The 20,113-nt window shown below is 53.4% G+C and overlaps 1 protein-coding gene across 1 annotated transcript; it reads left to right on the forward strand.

Annotated features, from left to right (window-relative positions):
* Positions 1–2,314: 2,314 nt before the first annotated feature.
* Positions 2,315–16,507, forward strand: Fndc5 (fibronectin type III domain containing 5). The gene is made up of 9 exons (XM_028855808.2): positions 2,315–2,408; positions 6,395–6,560; positions 6,602–6,684; positions 8,316–8,783; positions 10,311–10,426; positions 11,018–11,216; positions 11,719–11,808; positions 13,978–14,111; positions 14,458–16,507. The coding sequence occupies exons 1-9, from the start codon at positions 2,315–2,317 to the stop codon at positions 14,461–14,463; spliced, it is 1,356 nt and encodes a 451-aa protein (XP_028711641.2). The 3' UTR covers positions 14,464–16,507.
* The last annotated feature ends 3,606 nt before the right edge of the window (positions 16,508–20,113 follow it).

The following is a 20,113-nucleotide window of genomic DNA, read 5'->3' on the forward strand; positions in this document are numbered from 1 at the left end:
TTAAAGGTGTGCACCACCACCGCTTGGCTTTTTTTTTTTTTTTTTTTTCCCCCTTTTCTTTAACAGTCAAGATTTTGAAGAGAAATCCCCTCCTGGACTAGAGATTGCCTCCCAACCAACCGCTCTACCTTGGGGCCTGGCCAAGCAGAATGTCATTTCCAGTTTCAATGCTCCGGGTGGCTACCTTCCTGACCACCTTCCTGGCCCATCTTCCTGGCCAGCTTCTCACAACCCAGAAACCTGTTTGAAATCCCCTGCTGCCTTCGACACTGAGCATCGGTGACTCCCGGGGCCTCAGCTCTCTGTGGAACTCCCCCTGTCTAGAGCTGTGAGGCGCCTGCAGGACACTGTGGGGTGGAGATGCACATGAAGGGGGAAGCTGCTGGGTGACACTTCAGGCCTGGGAATGACCACGAAGGCTAGAGGGTGGTGTCCCAGAGAGAGGACAGTGCACATCCTCTGCTAGGTTTGCTTCTGCAGCCACCTGCTAGTTTCTCCAATTTTAGAGAAGTGGAAACTGAGGCACCAACAGGTCAAGTTCTCTGACTGAGACTTCCTTAATTAAAGTCAGCGTCAGATCCGAGGTGAGCACGAGCTCTGCCTCTGGGAGCCAGACAGCCAGGTTGCCTTAGAAGAATGAGGGTCTCCCAGGAACTCCAGAGGCACCCAGAGCTCCAAACCCCCGACTCAGGCATCCCCCAATCTGTCTATCTGGGAAAACCCAGCCAGCTCTCAATCCTAGCACCTCAAGCTCTCTGGAGGCAGGCCTGGGATTGCCTCCTGTTTCCATAGTAACGGTGAACAGAGGGCCTCCCGCAGCAGTGTGGGGATACCACAGATACCAGTACCTGCAAGTCCACACGAGCCCTGGGAATCCTTGGGATGGGGCAGCCTCTAGCGCATGTCCATGCACATGCATGCCTTTCGCAGCGTGCATGCCTTTGCACAGCGTGCACACCCAGGCCTGGGAATGCATGATCCTCCATAAATACATGAACGCTCTTGCACATGCAGACACACGCACAGTGACCCAGGCCTTGGCATGCTCACCCACCAATGGGATGGGAGATCATGCTGCCGGATGTGGCCCGCTCCCACAGCCGCCCCAGCCCACCCTGGTGCAGAGGAGTCTTGGAAGGAGGGATTCCACTTTACACCACCCACTGCAACACATTTACTGACCACGTGTTGGGGACTGCATGTGGCATCTCCAGCAGTCCTCACAACACCATGGGGGAGGAACCAGATAAGGAAACAGACTCAGAGAAGCAGACCAATTTGCCTGTGGTCACACAGTGACGGATTGCATCACAGTTTAAGCTTAGGACTGCTGGGCTGCAAGCATTTGGGTTCTTTCCCTCAATAGCAGATCCCTCAACGTCAGAGCCAGGAGCACTCATCTTGACACACACACACACACACACACACACACGCACGCACGCACGCACGCACACGCACATGCACACACAAAGACGGGGTGGGTGGGCTGGAGGGAGATGTTATAGTCAGAGGCAGGACAAGAGAGGAGACTTCCCAATCAAAACACCAGCAATAATGAGCTTTTTGCTCTCCGGCCAACAGACACTTCTGTGGCCTTTGGCTGTTCCTGGAATGAAGGGGGAGGTGAGAATATCATAGAAGCTTGCCTTCTACGGAGTTCTGCCTAGTCAGAAACGGAACAGCAAGCACAAGACCTTCTGTGAAGCCACCTGGGGTCACTGATCAGCTCCTGATTACTCTTCCCTCAGGAAATCCAAGGCAATGCCTCAGTCCCTGGCCTGCGGTCTACATCTTCATAGCTACTGCAGATGGACACCCGGATGGCATAACCAGGAGTAGGTTCCAGCTCAGTGGCAGAGCACCTGACCGATGTTCTGCAGGTACAAGAGACTGAGTTCAATTCCCAGCAGCACAGATAACAACAATAACATGCGGAGATGGGGCACGTGCCTGTAATCTTGGCATATGAGAGGTAGAGGAAGGCAGGAGGATCTAGAATTCAGGGCCAGCTTGGGCTACATATAGCCCTGTCTCAAAAGAACGAAATAAATAAACAATGATAACATTATGATCCATGGGCCTCAACAACCACTACCACGCAGACTTCCATAGCTTCCACACAGCCAGCCTTGAATTCACACTGAATCCTCACAGAACCGCCTGAGGCTTGGTGACTTATTCACAAGGCCATTCCTGGTGCTGGCAGCTGAGTCTTTGGGTTCCCTCAGAACTGCCATCCTGGGTGGTGGTCATGGGCTTCATCCAAAGCTCTTGTTCTCTTAGGTTTTCCTGTTTAGGAAAACGTGGATTCACGATGGCCGGAGTGGGCACCCTCTGCTGGCCATGTCCTGGCTCTGCAGTGCCTTCTCCCCTTCTGGAGGTGGCCCTCAGAAAAGGCTGTGTGAGAGGTGGGGGCTCCTGGAGCCTCCAAGCTTCCCTCTGTGGGACCCTACTTGGTCTGTGAAAACAGGTGTTGGGGTGACCCAGCCAGATAGAGGCTGAGTGAGTCTAAGGGTACTGTCCTCCTCATCCCTGTTGGGAATGAGATCTTACCCCTGAACCTCCACTTCAGCCCTCCAGGCTCCCCCCCCATGATAGGGCCTCTGATCCCACACTCTTGAGAGATGTGGGTGACCGTAGTGTGCAGCCGAGAAACTGTCTCCAGAGGCAAAGTTAGAGCTGAGGTTTGAGGCACAGGGCAGGCTCGAGCTGGCTTTGTGAGCCTTGGGTAAGATGGTCAACCTCCCAGAGCTCTGTGAAATGGACCAGAATGAAGAACTGGAGAGACTGGGGGGGGGGGCTCCTTAACTTAATTACAAGGACCTTCTTCCTTCTCCTCCTCTCCCCCCCCCTCCAAGCCCACCATCAGCTCCTCATGCTGTGGTGTGTGTACTAGTACCCTCCTTTTCAAGAGACCTCCCCAGAGGCACAGAGAGGTGGAGTTATTGGCCCAGCATCAGCCAGCCAGGGATTTCTAGTTTCTGGATCTGGACTGGGACAGCGGAGCCCCACCCAGCTCTCTCCTCATCCCTCCTCTGACTCCTCCTACAAAAAGAAAAAGGTCTCGGCTGCTTCTCCCCTCGTCTCTGTCACTCAGATCTAGACCATCATTTCTGGCCCCCCTCGCCTCTGTCGCTCAGATCTAGACCATCATTTCTGGCTCCCCTCGTCTCTGTCGCTCAGATCTAGACCATCATTTCTGGCTCCCCTCGCCTCTTCACAGGTCGCCTGGTCCCAACCCTGTGTTCTAAGGTCTGCCATCAGCAGGCAACATGATCCTTTTAAAATGTAAATCCATCAGACCCCAGCTCTACTTTGAGAAGCTTCCCGTTGCTAGTGAACCAATGGAACCTTCTCGCACACCCTGGGGCCCCACCTCCCCTCATTTCTTCCCACTTAGCCAGCAAGACTCCGGTCTTCCAGCTTCTTTTAGTTTCCTGAACATGCCAGGCATACTCCTGCCCCAGGGCCTTCACACTTGCTGCTCCCAAGGCTGGAACACTATTATGATATGATTTAGCTGCATCCTGAACTTTTCCAGTTCTTAGCTCAGATGCCACCCCTCAGGCCGCACTACCTAACCTCTCCTACTCAGCCTCCTCCACCACATTATCTCACCTTTCTCATTGCCCCTTCAGTCTCATGCACCCAGGCTTGCCTCGAACTCCCTGTGTAGACAAGGATGATCTTAAACTCCTGAACCTGGTGCCTCTGCCTCCTAGTGCCTGGATTGCAGGTGTTGACAATCACACCTAGTGACTGTCCTCAGTTCATGCTGAGGACTGAGCCCAGGCTTCTTGCGTGCTAGGCAGGCACTCTACCAACAGAGCTGGGTGTGTGTGTGTGTGTGTGTGTGTGTGTGTGTGTGTGTGCTGTGTGTGCCTGTGTGGGTGTCTCTGTGTGTCTGTCTGTTTTTTATTGTTGTTGTGCTGTGCTATTGTGCCGTGTGTGTGCTGTGTGTGTCAGTGTGTGTGCTATGTGTGTGTGTGTGTGTGTGTGTGTGTGTGTGCCTCTGTGTGTGCCTGTGTGGGTGTCTCTGTGTGTCTGTCTGTCTGTCTTCATGTGTCTGTTGTGCCTGTGCCTATATGTGCCTGTGTGTGTGCCTGTGTGTATCAGTGTGTGTGCCTATGTGTGTGTGTGTGCCTATGTGTGTCTCTGTGTTCATGTGTCTGTGTGTGCCTATGTGTGTGCCTGTGTATGTTTCTGTGTTCATGTGTCTATGTGTGCCTATGTGTGTGCTGGTGTGTGTGTCTACGTGTCTGTGTGTCTGTGGTGTGTATAGGTGTTTTGTCTGCCTGCATATAAGTGCACCACATGCATGCCTTGTGCCTGAGGAGGCCAGAGAGAGGAACTGGAGTCACAGAAGGTTGTGAGCTGCCATGCGGTTGCTGGGAGCAGAACCTGGGTCCTCCGGGAGGGCCGCCAGTGCTGAGCCATCTCTCCTGTCCCCAGTAACACTTGCTTATGTTTGTCTCACTGGAATGTGAGACTCATGGAGAGCTGGCCTTGTGTACAGTGTGTCCCCAGGACCCAGCAGGCTCTCAGTAAGCTGAATGAATGAAGCTCCCGTAGCCCTGTCTTCTCTTACAAGCTGCCCAGGACAGTCTTTCACATCTAGTCTTGTTTTTCCTGCTCCTGGTGTTTTAGTCCAGGGTGGGTAACTCCCCAGGCCCTTAGAAGGTGTGCAGGTTGCCCTGCCTCCCCTACACACACACACACACACACACACACACAGACACAGACACACAGACACACACACACAGTGCGCTCAAGCTTTCTCCCCTCCCCTTCCCTCCTTACTCCTCTAGCGCCCAACGCTCATTGAGTGCAGGGTTGCTTCCTCCTAGAAGCCCTCCTTGCTTTCTTTCCAATGAATCCTGACTTCTGCCCCTAAAGATCTAGTACCCTCCATCTGAAACCCCACCCTCTCAGTGTTCTGAGAACATCTTCCTCGTCCCTGATCATGGGAGCTGCTCAAGGACCAGAGCCAATCTGGCTCATCACTGTGTCCTTGGTACCCAGCCCCAACAGGCGTGGCTTAGCATAGGATTTTAGAAAACATGAGCCATGGACATCTGGGATTAGATAAGACAGACCGTGTCTCCTGCTCCTGGCTGGACAACCCACAGCAAACCTTTTGTTTTTTTTTCTTTTCTGGTTTTTCGAGACAGGGTTTCTCTGTGTAGCTTTGTGCCTTTCCTGGAACTCACTCTGTAGACCAGGCTGACCTCAAACTCACAAAGATCCGCCTGCCTCTGCCTCCTGAGTGCTGGGACTAAAGGCGCGCGCCACCACCGCCCAGCCCACTTTCTCTCGTTGAGCATCAGTTTCTTCATCTCTAACGTTGGTATGACATTCTCAACTCAGCATTGTGAGGACTTTGGAACCTGGAAAATGTTGGTGAACGGTGGGTCCCTGAGCTCTGCCACTTTCCCTGGGAGCATCAATTCTGTGTCCTCTGTAGAAAAATGCCCTGGAGCCCTATTCTGAAAGGTCCTTAGAGATGGGGGGGGGGGGGAGACAGGCATGCCAGATCAGGCCCTGAACTTGAAGCCATGAATTTTAGACACAGCTCCATACTTCATTGTCTGCGTGGTCCCGGGCAAGTCCCTCACTTCCCTCAGACTCAGGATCTTGATCTAGAACTGAGGCTAAAGCTACACACTAGCCTAAAACTCCAAATAACACAGGGCAAGAGCCGAGTTCTCCCTTACTGTACCCTAAAGCAATCTCCTGCCTTCTCCTGGGTCTCCCTGTGACTTGGCGCTGTGTCTAAAGAGCACACTAGACACGAGCCATGTCTGTTCCAAGACTGGACAAAAGTCTTCCTAGTCTAGATGACAACCAATGACTGAGATAAGCTCTGAGACTCCGGACAGCTCTTGGTGCCTAAGAGCGTCCAAAGGCTGGTGGGTCCTTAAGTGTCTGTGTTTTCAGAGAGTTGTACAAATAGAGAAATAGGAATGCAGCCAGGGAGGGCACATTTCTCCTCTCCAGATCGTTCCCTTCCCCATTTCCAGTCCATGTTTGTGTGTTCTTCCTGAATGCTGCCTGGAACCAAGTACGTAGTAGGTGCTCAGTAAGTGTTCAAAGGACGGATTTGGTCTGGACAGTCAACAAGCATCACTGAATGCCTACTGTATCAGTACACTTAGCGCTGTGCTCAGGCAGGGAGCACTGGGTGGTGTGTATAAAGTAAGTAGTGCTGACAAACCCCTTCCCAGGCTCCCTGGGACGCCTCCACGCCCCTCTTCAGTTCTCACGTCCCTTAAGCAGCTCCTACTGGGTGCTGGGTTCCAAGCCAGGACTTCCTCCAGAACTGAGATAACGCCCCAAGCACATCAGGAATCCTGGAAGGCTACACCCTAGGGCCACAACTCTTCAAATTCTTCAGGTCTGGCATGCCCGCTCCACCAGCGCCCAGCGGCCTTAGCTCCTGGCTCCCAGACCGTGAACACTGCCCCTTCGCCCCTCCTAACGCCCTACATCAGCCTGGGGCTTTCCCCGGAACGGCCAGCAGGTGGCGTGGAGGCTCCCCTCTCCCCATCGCTGGACCGAAGGCTAGATCCCACCTGGACCCTCTCCCCCCCTTTTCCCTCAGCCAGGATAAAACTGGATCCTATGACCTCTATCTGACCCTTCTCTTTGCTGCTGCTCCTGAAATGGCTAACCGAGGAGACTCCGGTTGCTCCTGCAGGCCCCTGGTAGTCTGGGGAAGGCAAGGAGGTCCCTGGGGGTTAAGCTGCAGCTGGTGGGGTGGGACTGGTAGGCGAGGGCGGGCAGGCAGCAGCTGCTAAAAGAGAAAGAGAAAAAGAAGGGGCAAGATCCCTGGCTGGGCTGCCCTCCCAGGCAGGTCCAGGCTCCAGCAAGGTCCCGGCTGAGGCTCATCCCCAGGACAGGGTATGTAGCCAAGGAAACAGATGGGGGGGGGGTCAGCCTGCCCATCATGGCAGTCCTGGGGGTACAGAGGGTTGGGTGGTGTGATTGGAAAGCTCAAGAGAACCCCCTGAGCCCCCTCCCACCTCGTCCCTCCCAGGGATCTAGGTAGAAACTTGGGAGGGGGCAGGGGAAGAGTCCTTGGGGAAGGGTATCAGTAGAGGAGTGTTCTGTGGCTCCTTTTGCCTCATGGTGGGGTTTGCACCAGGCACCGGGGCCTCTCTGTCTTTGGCCTCAGTTTCTTCATCTAAAGCCTGGACCGAAGACCTTGAAGATCTTTGTTCACCCTCTTTGGGAAGAGATCTCCGGAAAACCTATGACAAAGGAGTGTCCCCCCCACCCCCCACCCGAGGGTGAACTTTCAGATGGGAGGGGGGTGTTGTGACCAGCACGGCCCTTTGTGTCAGAAGGCCAAAGGACTCTCTCTGGTCTAGCCTCACTCCTCAGTCTTGCTTCTCTGACTGGGACTCGAGTTAAAGAATGTCACAGGCGGGGGGTGGGGACTTTGTGTGGGTCCTGTAGTCATTCTCCTTAGGGAAAGGATCGTGAACGCGGGCGAAGGCTCCTCTCTACCTCTAAGACCATCAAAGGAGCAGCAGAAGGGTGTGTGAGGACAGGATGGCACGTGGTTGTTCCCAGGATGGAGAAGAAAGGGTTCTCAGAGTGCGTTAATTAGCTGAAGCTTCGTGCGGCGGCTCCCAGCCCCCAGCACTTTAGCGCCATTAGCCAAATCAATGCTGAGAATGGGCATAGTGGTCCCCCAAGCCTCGGGAAACCGCAGCCTCCGCCTCGCTGTTTTTGAAGAAACACGATTCCAGGTTGTTCTTTTAATAATCTAGAATGTGAGCAGGTTTATAGAGAGAGATTCTAGACACTGGGGTGTTGAAGCCACGCAGGGTAGGGAGTCTGTGGAGTCAAGTCCAGCTCTGGGAATCAGAGGACCCTGGGTTTAAATCACACCGTGGAGGGTCCTCACTGCAGTGTCCGTCGACATGAAGAGCCCACAGCGGAGTCGACCTCAAGGGGCTGCAGTGAGAACGAAGTTCCACACTCAAGCAAGGCCCGCAGAGTGTCTGCGCCCAGCAGATGTTCACAGTGCTCCCGGGGGGATTAAAAATAGCAAATGAAAAAGAAGGGACTGGCCTGGGGTCTCAGCTAGACCTCCAAGAGAGGCGAAGGAGGCCATCCTCAGCCTCAGTGGACACACCGAGCTCCTCCCCAGAGTGTGCTGTCGGACCCTATTTAACCCCCGCAGCGTGTGTGTGTGTGTGTGTGTGTGCGTGTGTGTGTGATGGGTGCCTGGAGTGTGGGCCGGAGTGAGAGGTGGGGCACAGATGGGCATCTCCCAAGCACTTTGTCCTCCCTCTCCCCTGGGGAAGGGCCGGGCCGGGTCAGGACTGGGGCTGGGACTGACCGCGGTGCGGTGCTGCGGCTCCTGCCCCCGCCAGAGAGCGGGAGCGGCGGACGCCCGAAGCCCCTGGCTTTCCGGGCGCCGGCAGAGTGGGGATCGGGGACAGGAGTGGGGGCGCCCTCGGTCCTCACCCCGCCCCCGCCCTCTCCCCGCAGCGGGGGCGCCCCGCCCCCCGGGCGCCCGACGTGGACGCGGCCGCTGCCGCCGCCGCCGCTGCCGCCGCCGCGCGGGAGTCGCTGTCCGCGGAGCCGATATGCAGGCGGCGCGGGGCGGCGCGGGGCGGCCGGGCCGGGAGGGCCGCGGGCCGGAGTGCGAGCCGGAGCCGGACGCAGCAGCCGCCATGCCCCCGGGCCGCCGTGCGCCTGGCCGCCCGCGCCGCCCCGCGCCGCGCTCCGCCTGTGGCTGAGCTGCGTCTGCTTCGCGCTGGTGCAGGCGGGTAAGGGGGCCCGGGGCGGGGGACGGGCGGAGGGGGGGGCAGGCAGCCTCCCCTCCCACGCAGCCACCGGGGAGTCCTCGGTTCCCTTCCCGCTCCCTGAGACCTCCTGTGTCATCTGCTGCCTACTCTACTAGCCCGACCTTAGCGCCTCTGAACCTTCTTGACCCCTAGACCCGTCCTTCAGCCACTAGACCTCTTCCCTGGGTTTTTAGGGTCCTGTGTCTCCTGATCCCTTCAGGCCATCCCCTAACCCTGGGTCTTTGCCTCAAGTCACCTTTTCTGGCCCTGGGAGCGGCTGAGGACACTAGTGCCCCACCTTGGGCCTCCCTCTGTATCCCCAAAGATCTCTCTCTCAGAGACACACAGGCAGCCGCACCTCTCTGTGCAGGAGCGACGATGATGAAGAGAACTGGAAGCTGAGGTTGCAGGGTGTGTGTAGGGGGGGGGGCGGCTAAGCCTGCTGCAGTCAGTGTCTGGCCCACCCCATGGGGCCCTCCCTCCCCACATCACCCCGATCTGTCCCTCCTGGCGTTGGCGGCGGCTGCTGCCTCTGCCTCACTCTCTCTCTCCATCTCTTTCCTTGCCCTGCTTCTGTGTCCGTGTCTGTCTCTAACGCTCCACTTGTCTGCTCTCTGGTTCTGTGACCGCAGCCACCTGTCTGTGTCCTTATGTCCCTTTCCATCTGCACGTCTGGCATAATCCTGGGGCCTTGAGTCCACTCATCGGAGGGGTATGAAGTTACTGCCAGGCCCAGGGCTTCTGATCACAACACCTGCCCTCTTGAGAGACATAGATAGCCCTGTGTGACTCTCCTCTCCCCGAAGGTCCTTCCTGCCCTGCTCCTCCGTTACTTTCCCACCTACTGTCTGGAATTTCCAGAAGGCCTTGCCCTATCTTGGTGTCTCTCCACCGTGGCGCCCTGTGCTGACCGGCTCTCTTTTCTAACTTTCTCCATCCCTGCCACTTGAGGCCCACGGAATGTGAAGAGGTTCACACAGACCCTTTCCCTTAGGAGCACTCTGCCCAGCTCACCATAATTCTGGGATGCTGCCCCACTCTCATGCCAGGGCTCAGCCCTCCCTTGGCTCTTCATCTTGGGGTCTGTCTCCTTCCCTCAAGGTCACTCACTTGACAGTGTGGGATTATAGAAAGAGCAATGGACTTAGGAGTGCTTGTGACTGCTTCTCGGGTGACTGGCCAGCTTCTGCAACTCCGTTCAGCTGCCCTCCTCCTCCATACCTAACCACCCATCCACTAGATCTCGCCCTGGTTCAGGTCCAGGCCCATCAGTTTTACCTAAGGATCCTAAGTTTGGCCAGTCTATAGCAAGCAGGAGCTTCCCTACCAGCCACAAGGAGCCTGGGGCCTCTCAACCACCGAGGAACCGAGAGCCACGTGGCCCAGCCGAAGCCTTGGATTCTCTTTTCCCTCTCCACATAGCCTCCCCCAGCTTCCCCTTTCTCATTCATGGTGGGACTGGGCCTCAGAGTAGGGCATGCTCGGCTCAGGTGCCTCCCTGCCCTGCAGACAGTCCCTCGGCACCTGTGAATGTCACCGTCAGGCACCTCAAGGCCAACTCTGCGGTGGTCAGCTGGGATGTCCTGGAGGACGAGGTTATCATCGGGTTTGCCATCTCTCAGCAGGTAACCCTGGAGGGCGCTTGGGAGGAGAGGGCATATCACGACGGTGACAGGAAACTGGATGCCTCTGACGTTGCATGTCTGTAATCCCTGAACGCTTCCCAGGAGGCAGGGTAGAAGGATTGCAAGTTCAAGGCCAGCCAGACAATACAGCAAGACCCTGTCTTTAAAACTGAAAAGAAAAAAGAAGATAGTGTCTGGAATGGAGGGTGGTGGTAGAGAAACAGAAGAGGAAAAGAAACACAGGACAAGAGATGTGGGCGACACATTGTACACTTAGCTTAGAATGGGGGTCACAGAAGGTCCATAGTCAGTGGAGAAGGGTTCCCATCTTGCCTGAGACATGGAAATTCAAAGCATGGGTCTGACCTCAGACATAGAGGAGTTTCAGACATACTGGCATCCTCGGTAGATGTGTGGCCTGGGGCAACATCCTGACCCCTCTGAGCCTGTTTCCTTAGCTGTACCGTGGAGATAATGATGCCCAAGGCGATGGGATGATGATGGACATGAAAAGGACTTGTCACTGCGGGAGGTGGGCAGAGGTGGGGTTGGTGCCTGCACACTGACATACTGAGCCCTCCCCCCTTTCAGAAGAAGGACGTGCGGATGCTTCGCTTCATCCAGGAGGTGAACACCACCACCCGCTCGTGCGCTCTCTGGGATCTGGAGGAGGACACAGAGTACATTGTGCACGTGCAGGCCATCTCCATTCAGGGCCAGAGCCCAGCTAGTGAGCCTCTGCTCTTCAAGACCCCACGTGAGGCCGAGAAGATGGCCTCTAAGAATAAAGGCAAGCCGGGGGCATGCTAGAGTCCCAGGGTGAGGGCAGTTGGTTGGGCAGAGCGGTTGGGCAGAGCGGGAGGGAGGCAAACCAGCTCAAAGGATGGAGATTTGCTGGAGTGCCCCAGGAGGAGACTGGCATGTAAACTTTTTCCTTTGGATCGAGTCCCAATGCTGCTACCCCAGGCAGCCTTCCCCAGGCAGCCTTCACGATGTTCCTCGAATTCTTTCTTTCTTTTAAAGATTTAATTTATTTATTATGTATACAGAAGAGGGTGCCAGATCTCATTACAGGTGGTTGTGAGCCATCATGTGGTTGCTGGAAATTGAACTCAGGACCTCTGGAAGAGCAGTCGGTGCTCTTAACCACTGAGCCATCTCTCCAGCCCCCTGGAATTCTCTATGTTGGGTGTCTTGGCATCAGTAGTGGGAACATTTCTTATTGTGGCCTTGGCCCTGGAGCAATGGCCGGGGAGGAAAGGTGCCCAGGACTAGCTCATCTCTCCTTGCAGATGAGGTGACCATGAAGGAGATGGGGAGGAACCAGCAGCTGCGAACAGGCGAGGTGTTGATCATCGTTGTGGTCCTCTTCATGTGGGCAGGTGAGTCAGGCTTCCTGTCCTCCTTCACTGACCCGTGAGGAGCTGAGAACCCTAACCAACCGTCACCAAGGGTAAGGGGCTGGGAGATGTCTCTGAGAGCTAAGCCTGACCCCTTCTCTAGTCCCCCCCCCCCAAACACGGCACATTTCTGCTGTCTTGTATGCTGTGGCGTGCCTTCTTCCTCGCAGAAGTGGTCCAGCCTCCTAGGGTGGCCGTGTCCACAGTCAGTGTACCCTTTGGCCACACTCAGAGCTTCCTTCTCTTCTGGGATGCTGGACCTCTGGGGTCTTCAAGCTCAGGAAGCTCAGAGGAAGCCATTGCTTGACCTCAGACTTGAGCGCTCTCCTTGTCTACCTATCCTTCCAGATGCAGTTGAGCTGCGATGCCAATCCCCCATCTGCCCACAGGAACAGCCTGCCTGCCTGAGTGGGCCCACAGCAGTTGCCCCTCTTTAGTCCTTATGGGCAGGCTACTCTTCTCTCCCTAGTCTCCAAGTCCCCTGAGGATAAAATCCACATCATTCATCTTTATGTTCAATACAACCAACCACTCCATCCTAGGCTGTAGAAGAGTCCTGTGCTTGCAAGGAACTTGGGCTGGGACAAGATTGGGCTTAAGTATAATTGAATCTAATGAGTACTATAGGGTTCTAATGTGGGGGACAGGACTAGAGAGATGGCCCAGAGGTTAAGAGCACTTAACTACTGATCTTCCTGAGGACCCTAGTTCAGTTCCCAGCATCAGTATCAGGTGACTCACAACCACCAGGAACTCCAGTTCCAGGGAGAGCCCACACTTCTGGCCTCTGTGGGCACATCTGTGCCCACATGCACACACACACATAATTGAAAATAATAAAAACAATAAACAAAATAGCACTAATGTGAGAACAGAGGAAATGAGGTCAATTCTGGAGCTGGAAGTAGAAAATTAAAAACATTTTAATTAAAAAAACAAAGCCGATGGAGGTGTGACTCAGTGGCAGAGTGCGTGCCCATCATCCATGAGGTCTTAGGTTCGAGCTCCAACACTGAGAACACAGGACAAAAGACCCAGAGCAGAGGGAACATGGGAACTGAGCTGTGAAGGCGAAACAGAAGCTAACCAGGTGGCCAGCAGAGGAAGGTCGTTCGTGGGACGAGGGTCAAGGGTCAAGGAACAGATGAAACTCACAGACTGACTCGGGGTAGCTGCGGCCTGTGAGAGAAGATGGAATGCTGGGAAGAAAGGGGAGAAAGGATGAGGGCTAGCGTCTTTGGAGAGATTTGAACACTGTGCTCACGCCTGACTATTGAGGTGGTTGAGGGCAGACTGTGGAAGAAGCATTTGGGGGAAAAACGCTTCTTATGCACCTAGAAAAACAGGTACGTGAGAAAGGCAGGAAGACAAGGGTTAGACAAATGAGAAGCTTTGAGTGGGGACATTATTAGGCTTGGCACAGACAGTGTTTACATAACCGCAACGCTATAAACAGAAAATTAACCCAAACTTAATGGTGGTGGAAGCCTATTAGGATATTGGAGGGGGAAGCAGTATCTGCTGGGCTTCATCTGCTCTGATGGGAAGTTGAGAACTCTCCAAGGTAGATCAAGAACACTACAGAGGCCGAGTGGGGAACACTTCTCCAACCGGAGGAGTGGGGAACACTTCTCCAACTGGAGGGAGCAGCGGGAACACTCTCCGAGTACGAGGTTGCTAGTAGACGGCAAGCCAGCTCTGCGCATCGCCTCCCTGCCGCACCACGGTGTGACCTTGAGTTACTGGCACCCTCTCACAGTGTGCTCCCTTGTGCCCTGGGGTTAATAATACTAGGTAGGCGTTGTAAGGATCAAGTGAGATTGAATACGTCAGTGCACACAGTTACAGGGTCTGGCACGGGCTCAGCGAACGCCGTTATCCTTGCTGTGGTAGCTGTCAGAGGCTCAAAGACAGGGTGCCAGGGAGACCTATGATCAGACCCATGCTGTGGGAGGGCCAGCCCTGCAGTAGGGAAAGCCTCCCTCGGGGCCTGGTAGGTGGAAAAAGGAGCCAGAGGCTGGGGGGAGGCTGCAGCAGCGAGCGAGCGAGCGCAGAGGCCATCTGGAGATGGCAGCAATCGTTGGAGCGGATGAGGCAGGCAAGGTAAGAAGTCAGATCCGGGCCTCTGACTGCTCCCGCCTGTCTTCCCAGGTGTCATAGCCCTCTTCTGCCGCCAGTATGACATCATCAAGGACAACGAGCCCAATAACAACAAGGAGAAAACCAAGAGTGCGTCGGAAACCAGCACACCAGAGCACCAGGGCGGGGGGCTCCTCCGCAGCAAGGTGAGGACAACCCCTGGGCTTGGTGGGTGGCCCTGTGCCTTAAACAGTTGTAGTCCCTGGACTGCAGACGGGGTCAGCTCAGGGCCTGGCAGGGCAGCAGCTGGGCAAAGCCAAGCTTGGCTGCTGCCTGTGTGGCACAGGAGACACTATAAATTGATTTTGGATCCTCGCCTTTTGCAGGGTGCCAAGGGCCAGTGGTGTTTTGTTGTTTTGTTCTGTTTTCTAAAGACAGCCAATGGGAACAGCAGAGCTCCTGGCTGATGTGGGCGGGACCGCAAGTATAGGGGTGATGTGCCTGGGGCGGCGTTTTATGTCTGTACCTTCATTTCCTCTTTTATGAAAACAGATATGAAACCTTTCAGTGCTTGCCCTGAGCAGCTCCGAAGACAGTAGAGAATGTGAGAGGACCTCACTGTTCTGACGATGACTGTCCAACAAACATCTGGCCCTCTCTGCGTCTCCTCCCCCATCCATCTTCTCCTATCATCAGGCTTTACTGGCTTCTCTCTTGGCTTCTCTCTTTCTGATGTCTTGTCCTGAAGCCTCTTATTAACCCCTAACTCCAGGAGCACCTCAACAACGTCAGTGTCTCAGGCTGCACCCAGAGACACACTGCAGAATGTGAGAACCAGCCAGAGGGCTCTTTGCTGCGGGTAGACTGGGTGCCAGGGTTCTCGGCACAGGACTCATGTCTTGGCCACTCAGCTTGACCAAAGGCTGTGTGTGAAAGGGCAGAGAAATGAGACTTCCAGGCAGGGCCGTTCCTTTCTTCCTGTGAGGGACAAGAGCCTGGTGTTTAGGCTGCAGCCCTGCTATTCCTTCCCTCCCCGGCCCTGTTTCCCATCTTGCAAGAAGTCTGTTCAACCAGCTCCGGCCACTGCTCTTTTGTTCCCTTCCCAGTTTCCAAACAAGGCCTCAGTGAACCTCATCAGAGTGTGGCGGCCCCGTCTGCAGGGGAAGGGTTTCCTTCTCTGCTGGTCCCTGCGCCCTTCCTGGGCACAGGGCAAAAGCTGACTAAAGCGGTGGGGGCCCAGCTAGCCATAGTTCCTTTTCCCCATCTTAGTCTGATGGAGGCTGAACTATAAACCCAAATTCTATGCACACACACACACACACACACACACACACACACACACACACACAATCAAATAAGCCACAAAGCTAGAAGGCCCGGCTGCACTCTGGAGAAGGCAATGCTGCATGAGACAGGCCGGCCTCCCACCTCCTCACTTCTTCTGGACTGGCTTCCTCTTTGAGATAATTCACAAAGCTCTGGGAGAGGAGCAAGACTGACTCGAGCTGTGCCCTTCAACCAAGGCACCAGGGAAGCTGTGGGGCTGCCTGCCTTTCAGGGTCCTGACGACATCAAGCCCGTTCTAGATCCGGCCAAAAAGGACATCTGCGGTGTGAGGCACACCTTTGCGAATGTGTTTGAGGTTACTGTTCGGACTCTCGGAAAACACATCAGAGAGGCTGCACCCAGAGGGTGGAGGCTTCTGCCCAGGCCTGAGGCGACGGTCTTCTTTGTGGTGAGATCATCAGCATGGAGTTTTAAGGTACTGGAAGGTACTGTCTACTTTAAAGGAAGTGCCTGGGCATTAGAGCAGCGTCGGCTTGGACAGCTGAAAAGAGCGCATCCATATCCTACTCCCTAGGGGCTGCTGAGTGCCCTGCTGGAAAGCCATTCACCAGACGGAGCAGCTTTGCCCGCAGCCGTCACTGCTGGCCTCTGGGTCTCTGGATCTTGCCATCTCATTCAGGGTCCTATGGAAGTTATCCAGGGTTCCCAGGTCCTTCCCTAGAGCTTGAAGTGTGAAGCGACAGCTAGCATTCTCTCTCTCTCCCCCTCTCCCTCCTCTCCTCTCCTCTCCTCTGCCCCTTCTGGTTTAAAAAGGTGCTTGATGAGGCAAGCAGACTTCTCTGGGACTGATGCACCAAGGCTGCCAATTGGGAAAAGTGGACTCTACATCTTCCACTGGTGGCCAAGGTAGCGTGGGAGGCTGTTCCCAGCACACAGTAGGTGCTTGGTGAATATCTGTTGTACTGAATGAGGAGCACTGGTGCCCAAGCCAGAGAGCTGAAAGCCATCGCCCAATGACGCCCCTTCATTCGGGTCTCTAACAGCTCTCAAGGCCGGGTCAGCCACCGTTCTGCTTGTACCGAGTGTGGCAGCACAGGAGAGACAGAGAAGGGCAGATGTCAGCAATACTAAGGGCTTCCTCCCGGGAGGGCATGAGGTTCCACTCATTGTCTTGTGACTTCCATCCCTGCTGAATGGGGCTGCAAGGCCAAGGCTCCTTAAGAGAGGTCCTTACCTCGATCCAGTTAGAGCAATAACCACTTTTTAAATGTAAAATAAAGACAAATGAAAAGGCACACCCTTGTCCTCTGGTAAATGCCCAAGCGTTGCCCTCTTTTTCTGGCAATTGGCAGCAAGTCAGGATGTGTGGAGGAGGGAGTCAGTTCTCTTCCATTTTGGCCTGCAGCTTCTCAGGGACATGCCTGCCAGCCAAGCTGGAGTTGGAAGGGAATTCTCGAACAGATGGGGGTGCACGTGTAGGAGAAGAAAATAGCAGCTCTACCATCCTCTTTCTGAGGCTCCTCTCTAAGCTCAGCTTGGGCTGCCTCACCACATAGGTATGCAGGCGCCTGCTCAGTTTCTTCAAACAAAGGGTTTTCCTCTCTGGATAGTGCTGTGCGCTTATTCCTGCCAGAGGACTGTGGCTCTCATCTGGGGTGGGTAAGGAAGGACTGAAGAGTTACCAAGGCTGCTTTCTGCAGAAATCATTCAGTATTCACTCCATGCTCCTCTGGGCTGTTAAAGGAACATCATTAAGATCCCAACAGCAGGCTGAAAGGCTGGCAGAGTAATGATGCCATTAGCCAATGAGAGAACCAGTAAATGGGGCACCTCGAACATTCCTGTCCAGAGCCAGGGGAGAGAATGTCAGATGTGCTTAGTGTAGGCTGTTCAGGTTCTGAAAGCAAAGGAAAAGGAAGGTCTCAGAAGCCTTTGAACAGACAAATCTCTAAGCCAAACCTCAGAGAGGTACTGCCTGGGCTCTCTGCCCATGTACTTCCAACTGAGAAGCATGAGGTAGGGGTAGTCAGTGGGGCTTGGAGAGCCCTGTTAGCTGGGGGAGGGGGGGGCAAGGCTCGCTGTTCACCCATGCCTGGGTTTACCACAAAGGGTCTGAAGGCAGCAAACTGCTCCTTTAGCTTCAGTTGTGTCTTCTTTCTCCTGAAGTAAGGACTGCACTCTTCTCGAATCAAGTGTTACTTGCAGTCAAACTCTACAGCTATTATCTGAGAAGTGGTTCCTCTGTTCCTTTCAGGTGACTCCAAAGAGTTCTTGCAATTTGGGAAAGCTCTGTGACCAAGACCACAGCAGGCCTGTGGGAAGAAGCTGGACAGAAAGGCAGGAGACCCTGACCTTGGGCAGTCACTTCTCTGAGGGCGCAGCAGGCTTCCTTTCTACCAATACCATATTCCGAGAGGATTTCCAAAGCCCACCCACCCAGGGCACTGGCTAAAGGCTGTCCTAGAAACATAGTGGAGGCCAAGGAGCTAAGGGAGGGAGAAGACTGCTGGTATCTGAAGCAGGGGTCCCTTCTCCTGTCTTCTAACCCCTAGCTTTTCAATACAGGTGTCCTCTAAAATCTAATCCAGCCCTCTCCAGACATGTGTAACAACTCACCAGGCTATCTAGGATGATCTTTCAGATTTTTATTTTTTCCTTACTGATTTTGCTTTTAAGAAATAGCCTCCAGGAGCAAATTGCTTCTATAAACAGGATACTCTGCCCCCAGGACCAGCCCATGGTTGAAAAAAATACCAAATCTGAAAATACAGCCTGAAGCTAAGTTAAGGAGATCTCTGTATATAGATAATAGCCTGGGGACACATTTCAGGATTGTTACTTAGGCCACTTTAAATGTTACCCCAAAGATGATATTCCTCCTGTCTCTGACTGGGTACTGGGGAAGGCCAGACTTCCCATCTACATGCTCCGGCTGCTGTGGGGAATAAATGGGTCGGAATGACAAGGCAGGCACTTGTTCATTAAGAATTCCAACCCTGACCAGCTGACTCTTTCTGTGACAAATGGGAACATTTACTCGACAGGTGCCGCAGGCGTGCGCACACCCCCCCCCCCCTGCGATTGTTGGGGCAATAATTGTTTTCTCCTAGAAAACAGGACATTGGTTTCTTATCCTATAAAAGCTCAAGATGCCCTCATTAGAGAATGAGCCTGCTCACTCCCTGTAGAGAAGATCCATTTTCTTCTTTTTCTACCCACTTCTCTGTAACAAGATGAATGGGAGTTATGAGATACCATCATTTCAGAGAATTAATTCATCCTGGTCTCTGAAACTTTTGATGCCTAGGGTAGAAACTGATACTAATGAACGGGAAATAATGACCAAAAGATCCTCTACACTTGACAGGAACAATGCATATACACAAGTCAAGAAATTACACACTGAGACAACAAGCATATCGAATAGCCACACACACACACACACCACAAATTGAGGGAGAAGTTAGCATGGTAGCACTTGCCTGTAATCATCTCCTTCCTTTTAGGAGATGGGAGGCAGTCTGCATTTCATATTGAGATCCTATCTCAAAAACACTCCCAGTGGGGCTGGAGAGATGGCTGAGTGGTAACGAGCACTGGTTGCTCTTACGGAGGACCCAAGTTCAATTCCCAGCACCCAAAAAGCACCTCATAGCTGTCTGTAACCCCAGTTCCAGGGGATCTGACACCCTCACACAGACATACATACAAGCAGGCAAAACACCAATGCACATAAAATAAGAAAGATAAATCACTAAAAAATGTTTAAACACATACACACACACACAACGCAAGTTGGGGAGCCTGTCCGAGTCTGTTGCCATTTTCCCAGCAGGAGCAGGATTTGAAGAGCACTGGCTAATGTAGGTGACAATCTATCATTGCTGCTCCTGTATCCTCGCTCCTAGGGGTAAATCTAAGAAGATCAGGTTCATAAACAGAATCTACAGACTGTTGTCTCTCCATTATTTACCCACATCCATCCAATCTTCACACCAGTTTCTTGGAGCAAAATTTTCTAGAAAAGTTGGGTTAAGAACCACCACCAATTTCAAATGACTGATTCTGGCTTCTCCTATCTTCAAAGGGAGAATACCCTGGAATAGCATGGTTCCCTCCTTAGTGCTAGCTGGAAAGAAACAGACACAGTGGCCAACAGGGAGCCATGGGAAGGAATGCAAGGAACTGCGCGCCTAATAGTGCTGCATGGTCTCCCCTCTGCAAAATCAGCAGCACAGTGATATTTCAGGCTCTCCCATGTCAGGCTCCTGACATGCACCATATGTAGCTGCAAATCCCAATCAATCTCAACACTTCTTAACTGCTGGAACGCCTTCCTCAACACTGTAATTTACCCTCCAAAGAGCAGGGAGCAAGCACCTCCTTCCCAGAACCATGTTCACTAAATGCTGCCACCCTCCCATATCCTCCTGAACGACCTACGCAGAGGAAGGCAAAGAACCCTCCTCCGAAGCCCGAAACAGACGGCCACAGTACATATGCCACTGACAAGAACTTTTATTTCTTTTTAATGACATTAAACACAACTGCTACAAGGGGAAAAACATGATTTAAAAAAAAAAAGGAGGCACCAAACTTCAGTTTCATAATTGATCCTGACAACAATGCAAGTCAATCAGAGCCCATATTAGATGCAAAACTATTGGTTATTTCAGGCTCCTTACTTACAAGTAAACTATTTAATAGCAAATTTTTATTTTGCTTTGTCAAGACCCCTGTGATAACAATGTCATCATGGATGATAAAAGCTAGGTAGAGTTAAATGCACATATCCCTCACTCAAATTTAAAAATACAGCAAGAATTTAATCTACAATACAAGACTTAGAGACCAATACCAAATATAATATAAGAGATATGCAGCTCTGAAGAGATTAAAACTCTGGATTCTGCCCATTACC

The sequence above is a fragment of the Peromyscus leucopus genome, chromosome 2 (assembly GCF_004664715.2).
Source record: "Peromyscus leucopus breed LL Stock chromosome 2, UCI_PerLeu_2.1, whole genome shotgun sequence".
Classification (NCBI taxonomy): domain Eukaryota; kingdom Metazoa; phylum Chordata; class Mammalia; order Rodentia; family Cricetidae; genus Peromyscus; species Peromyscus leucopus.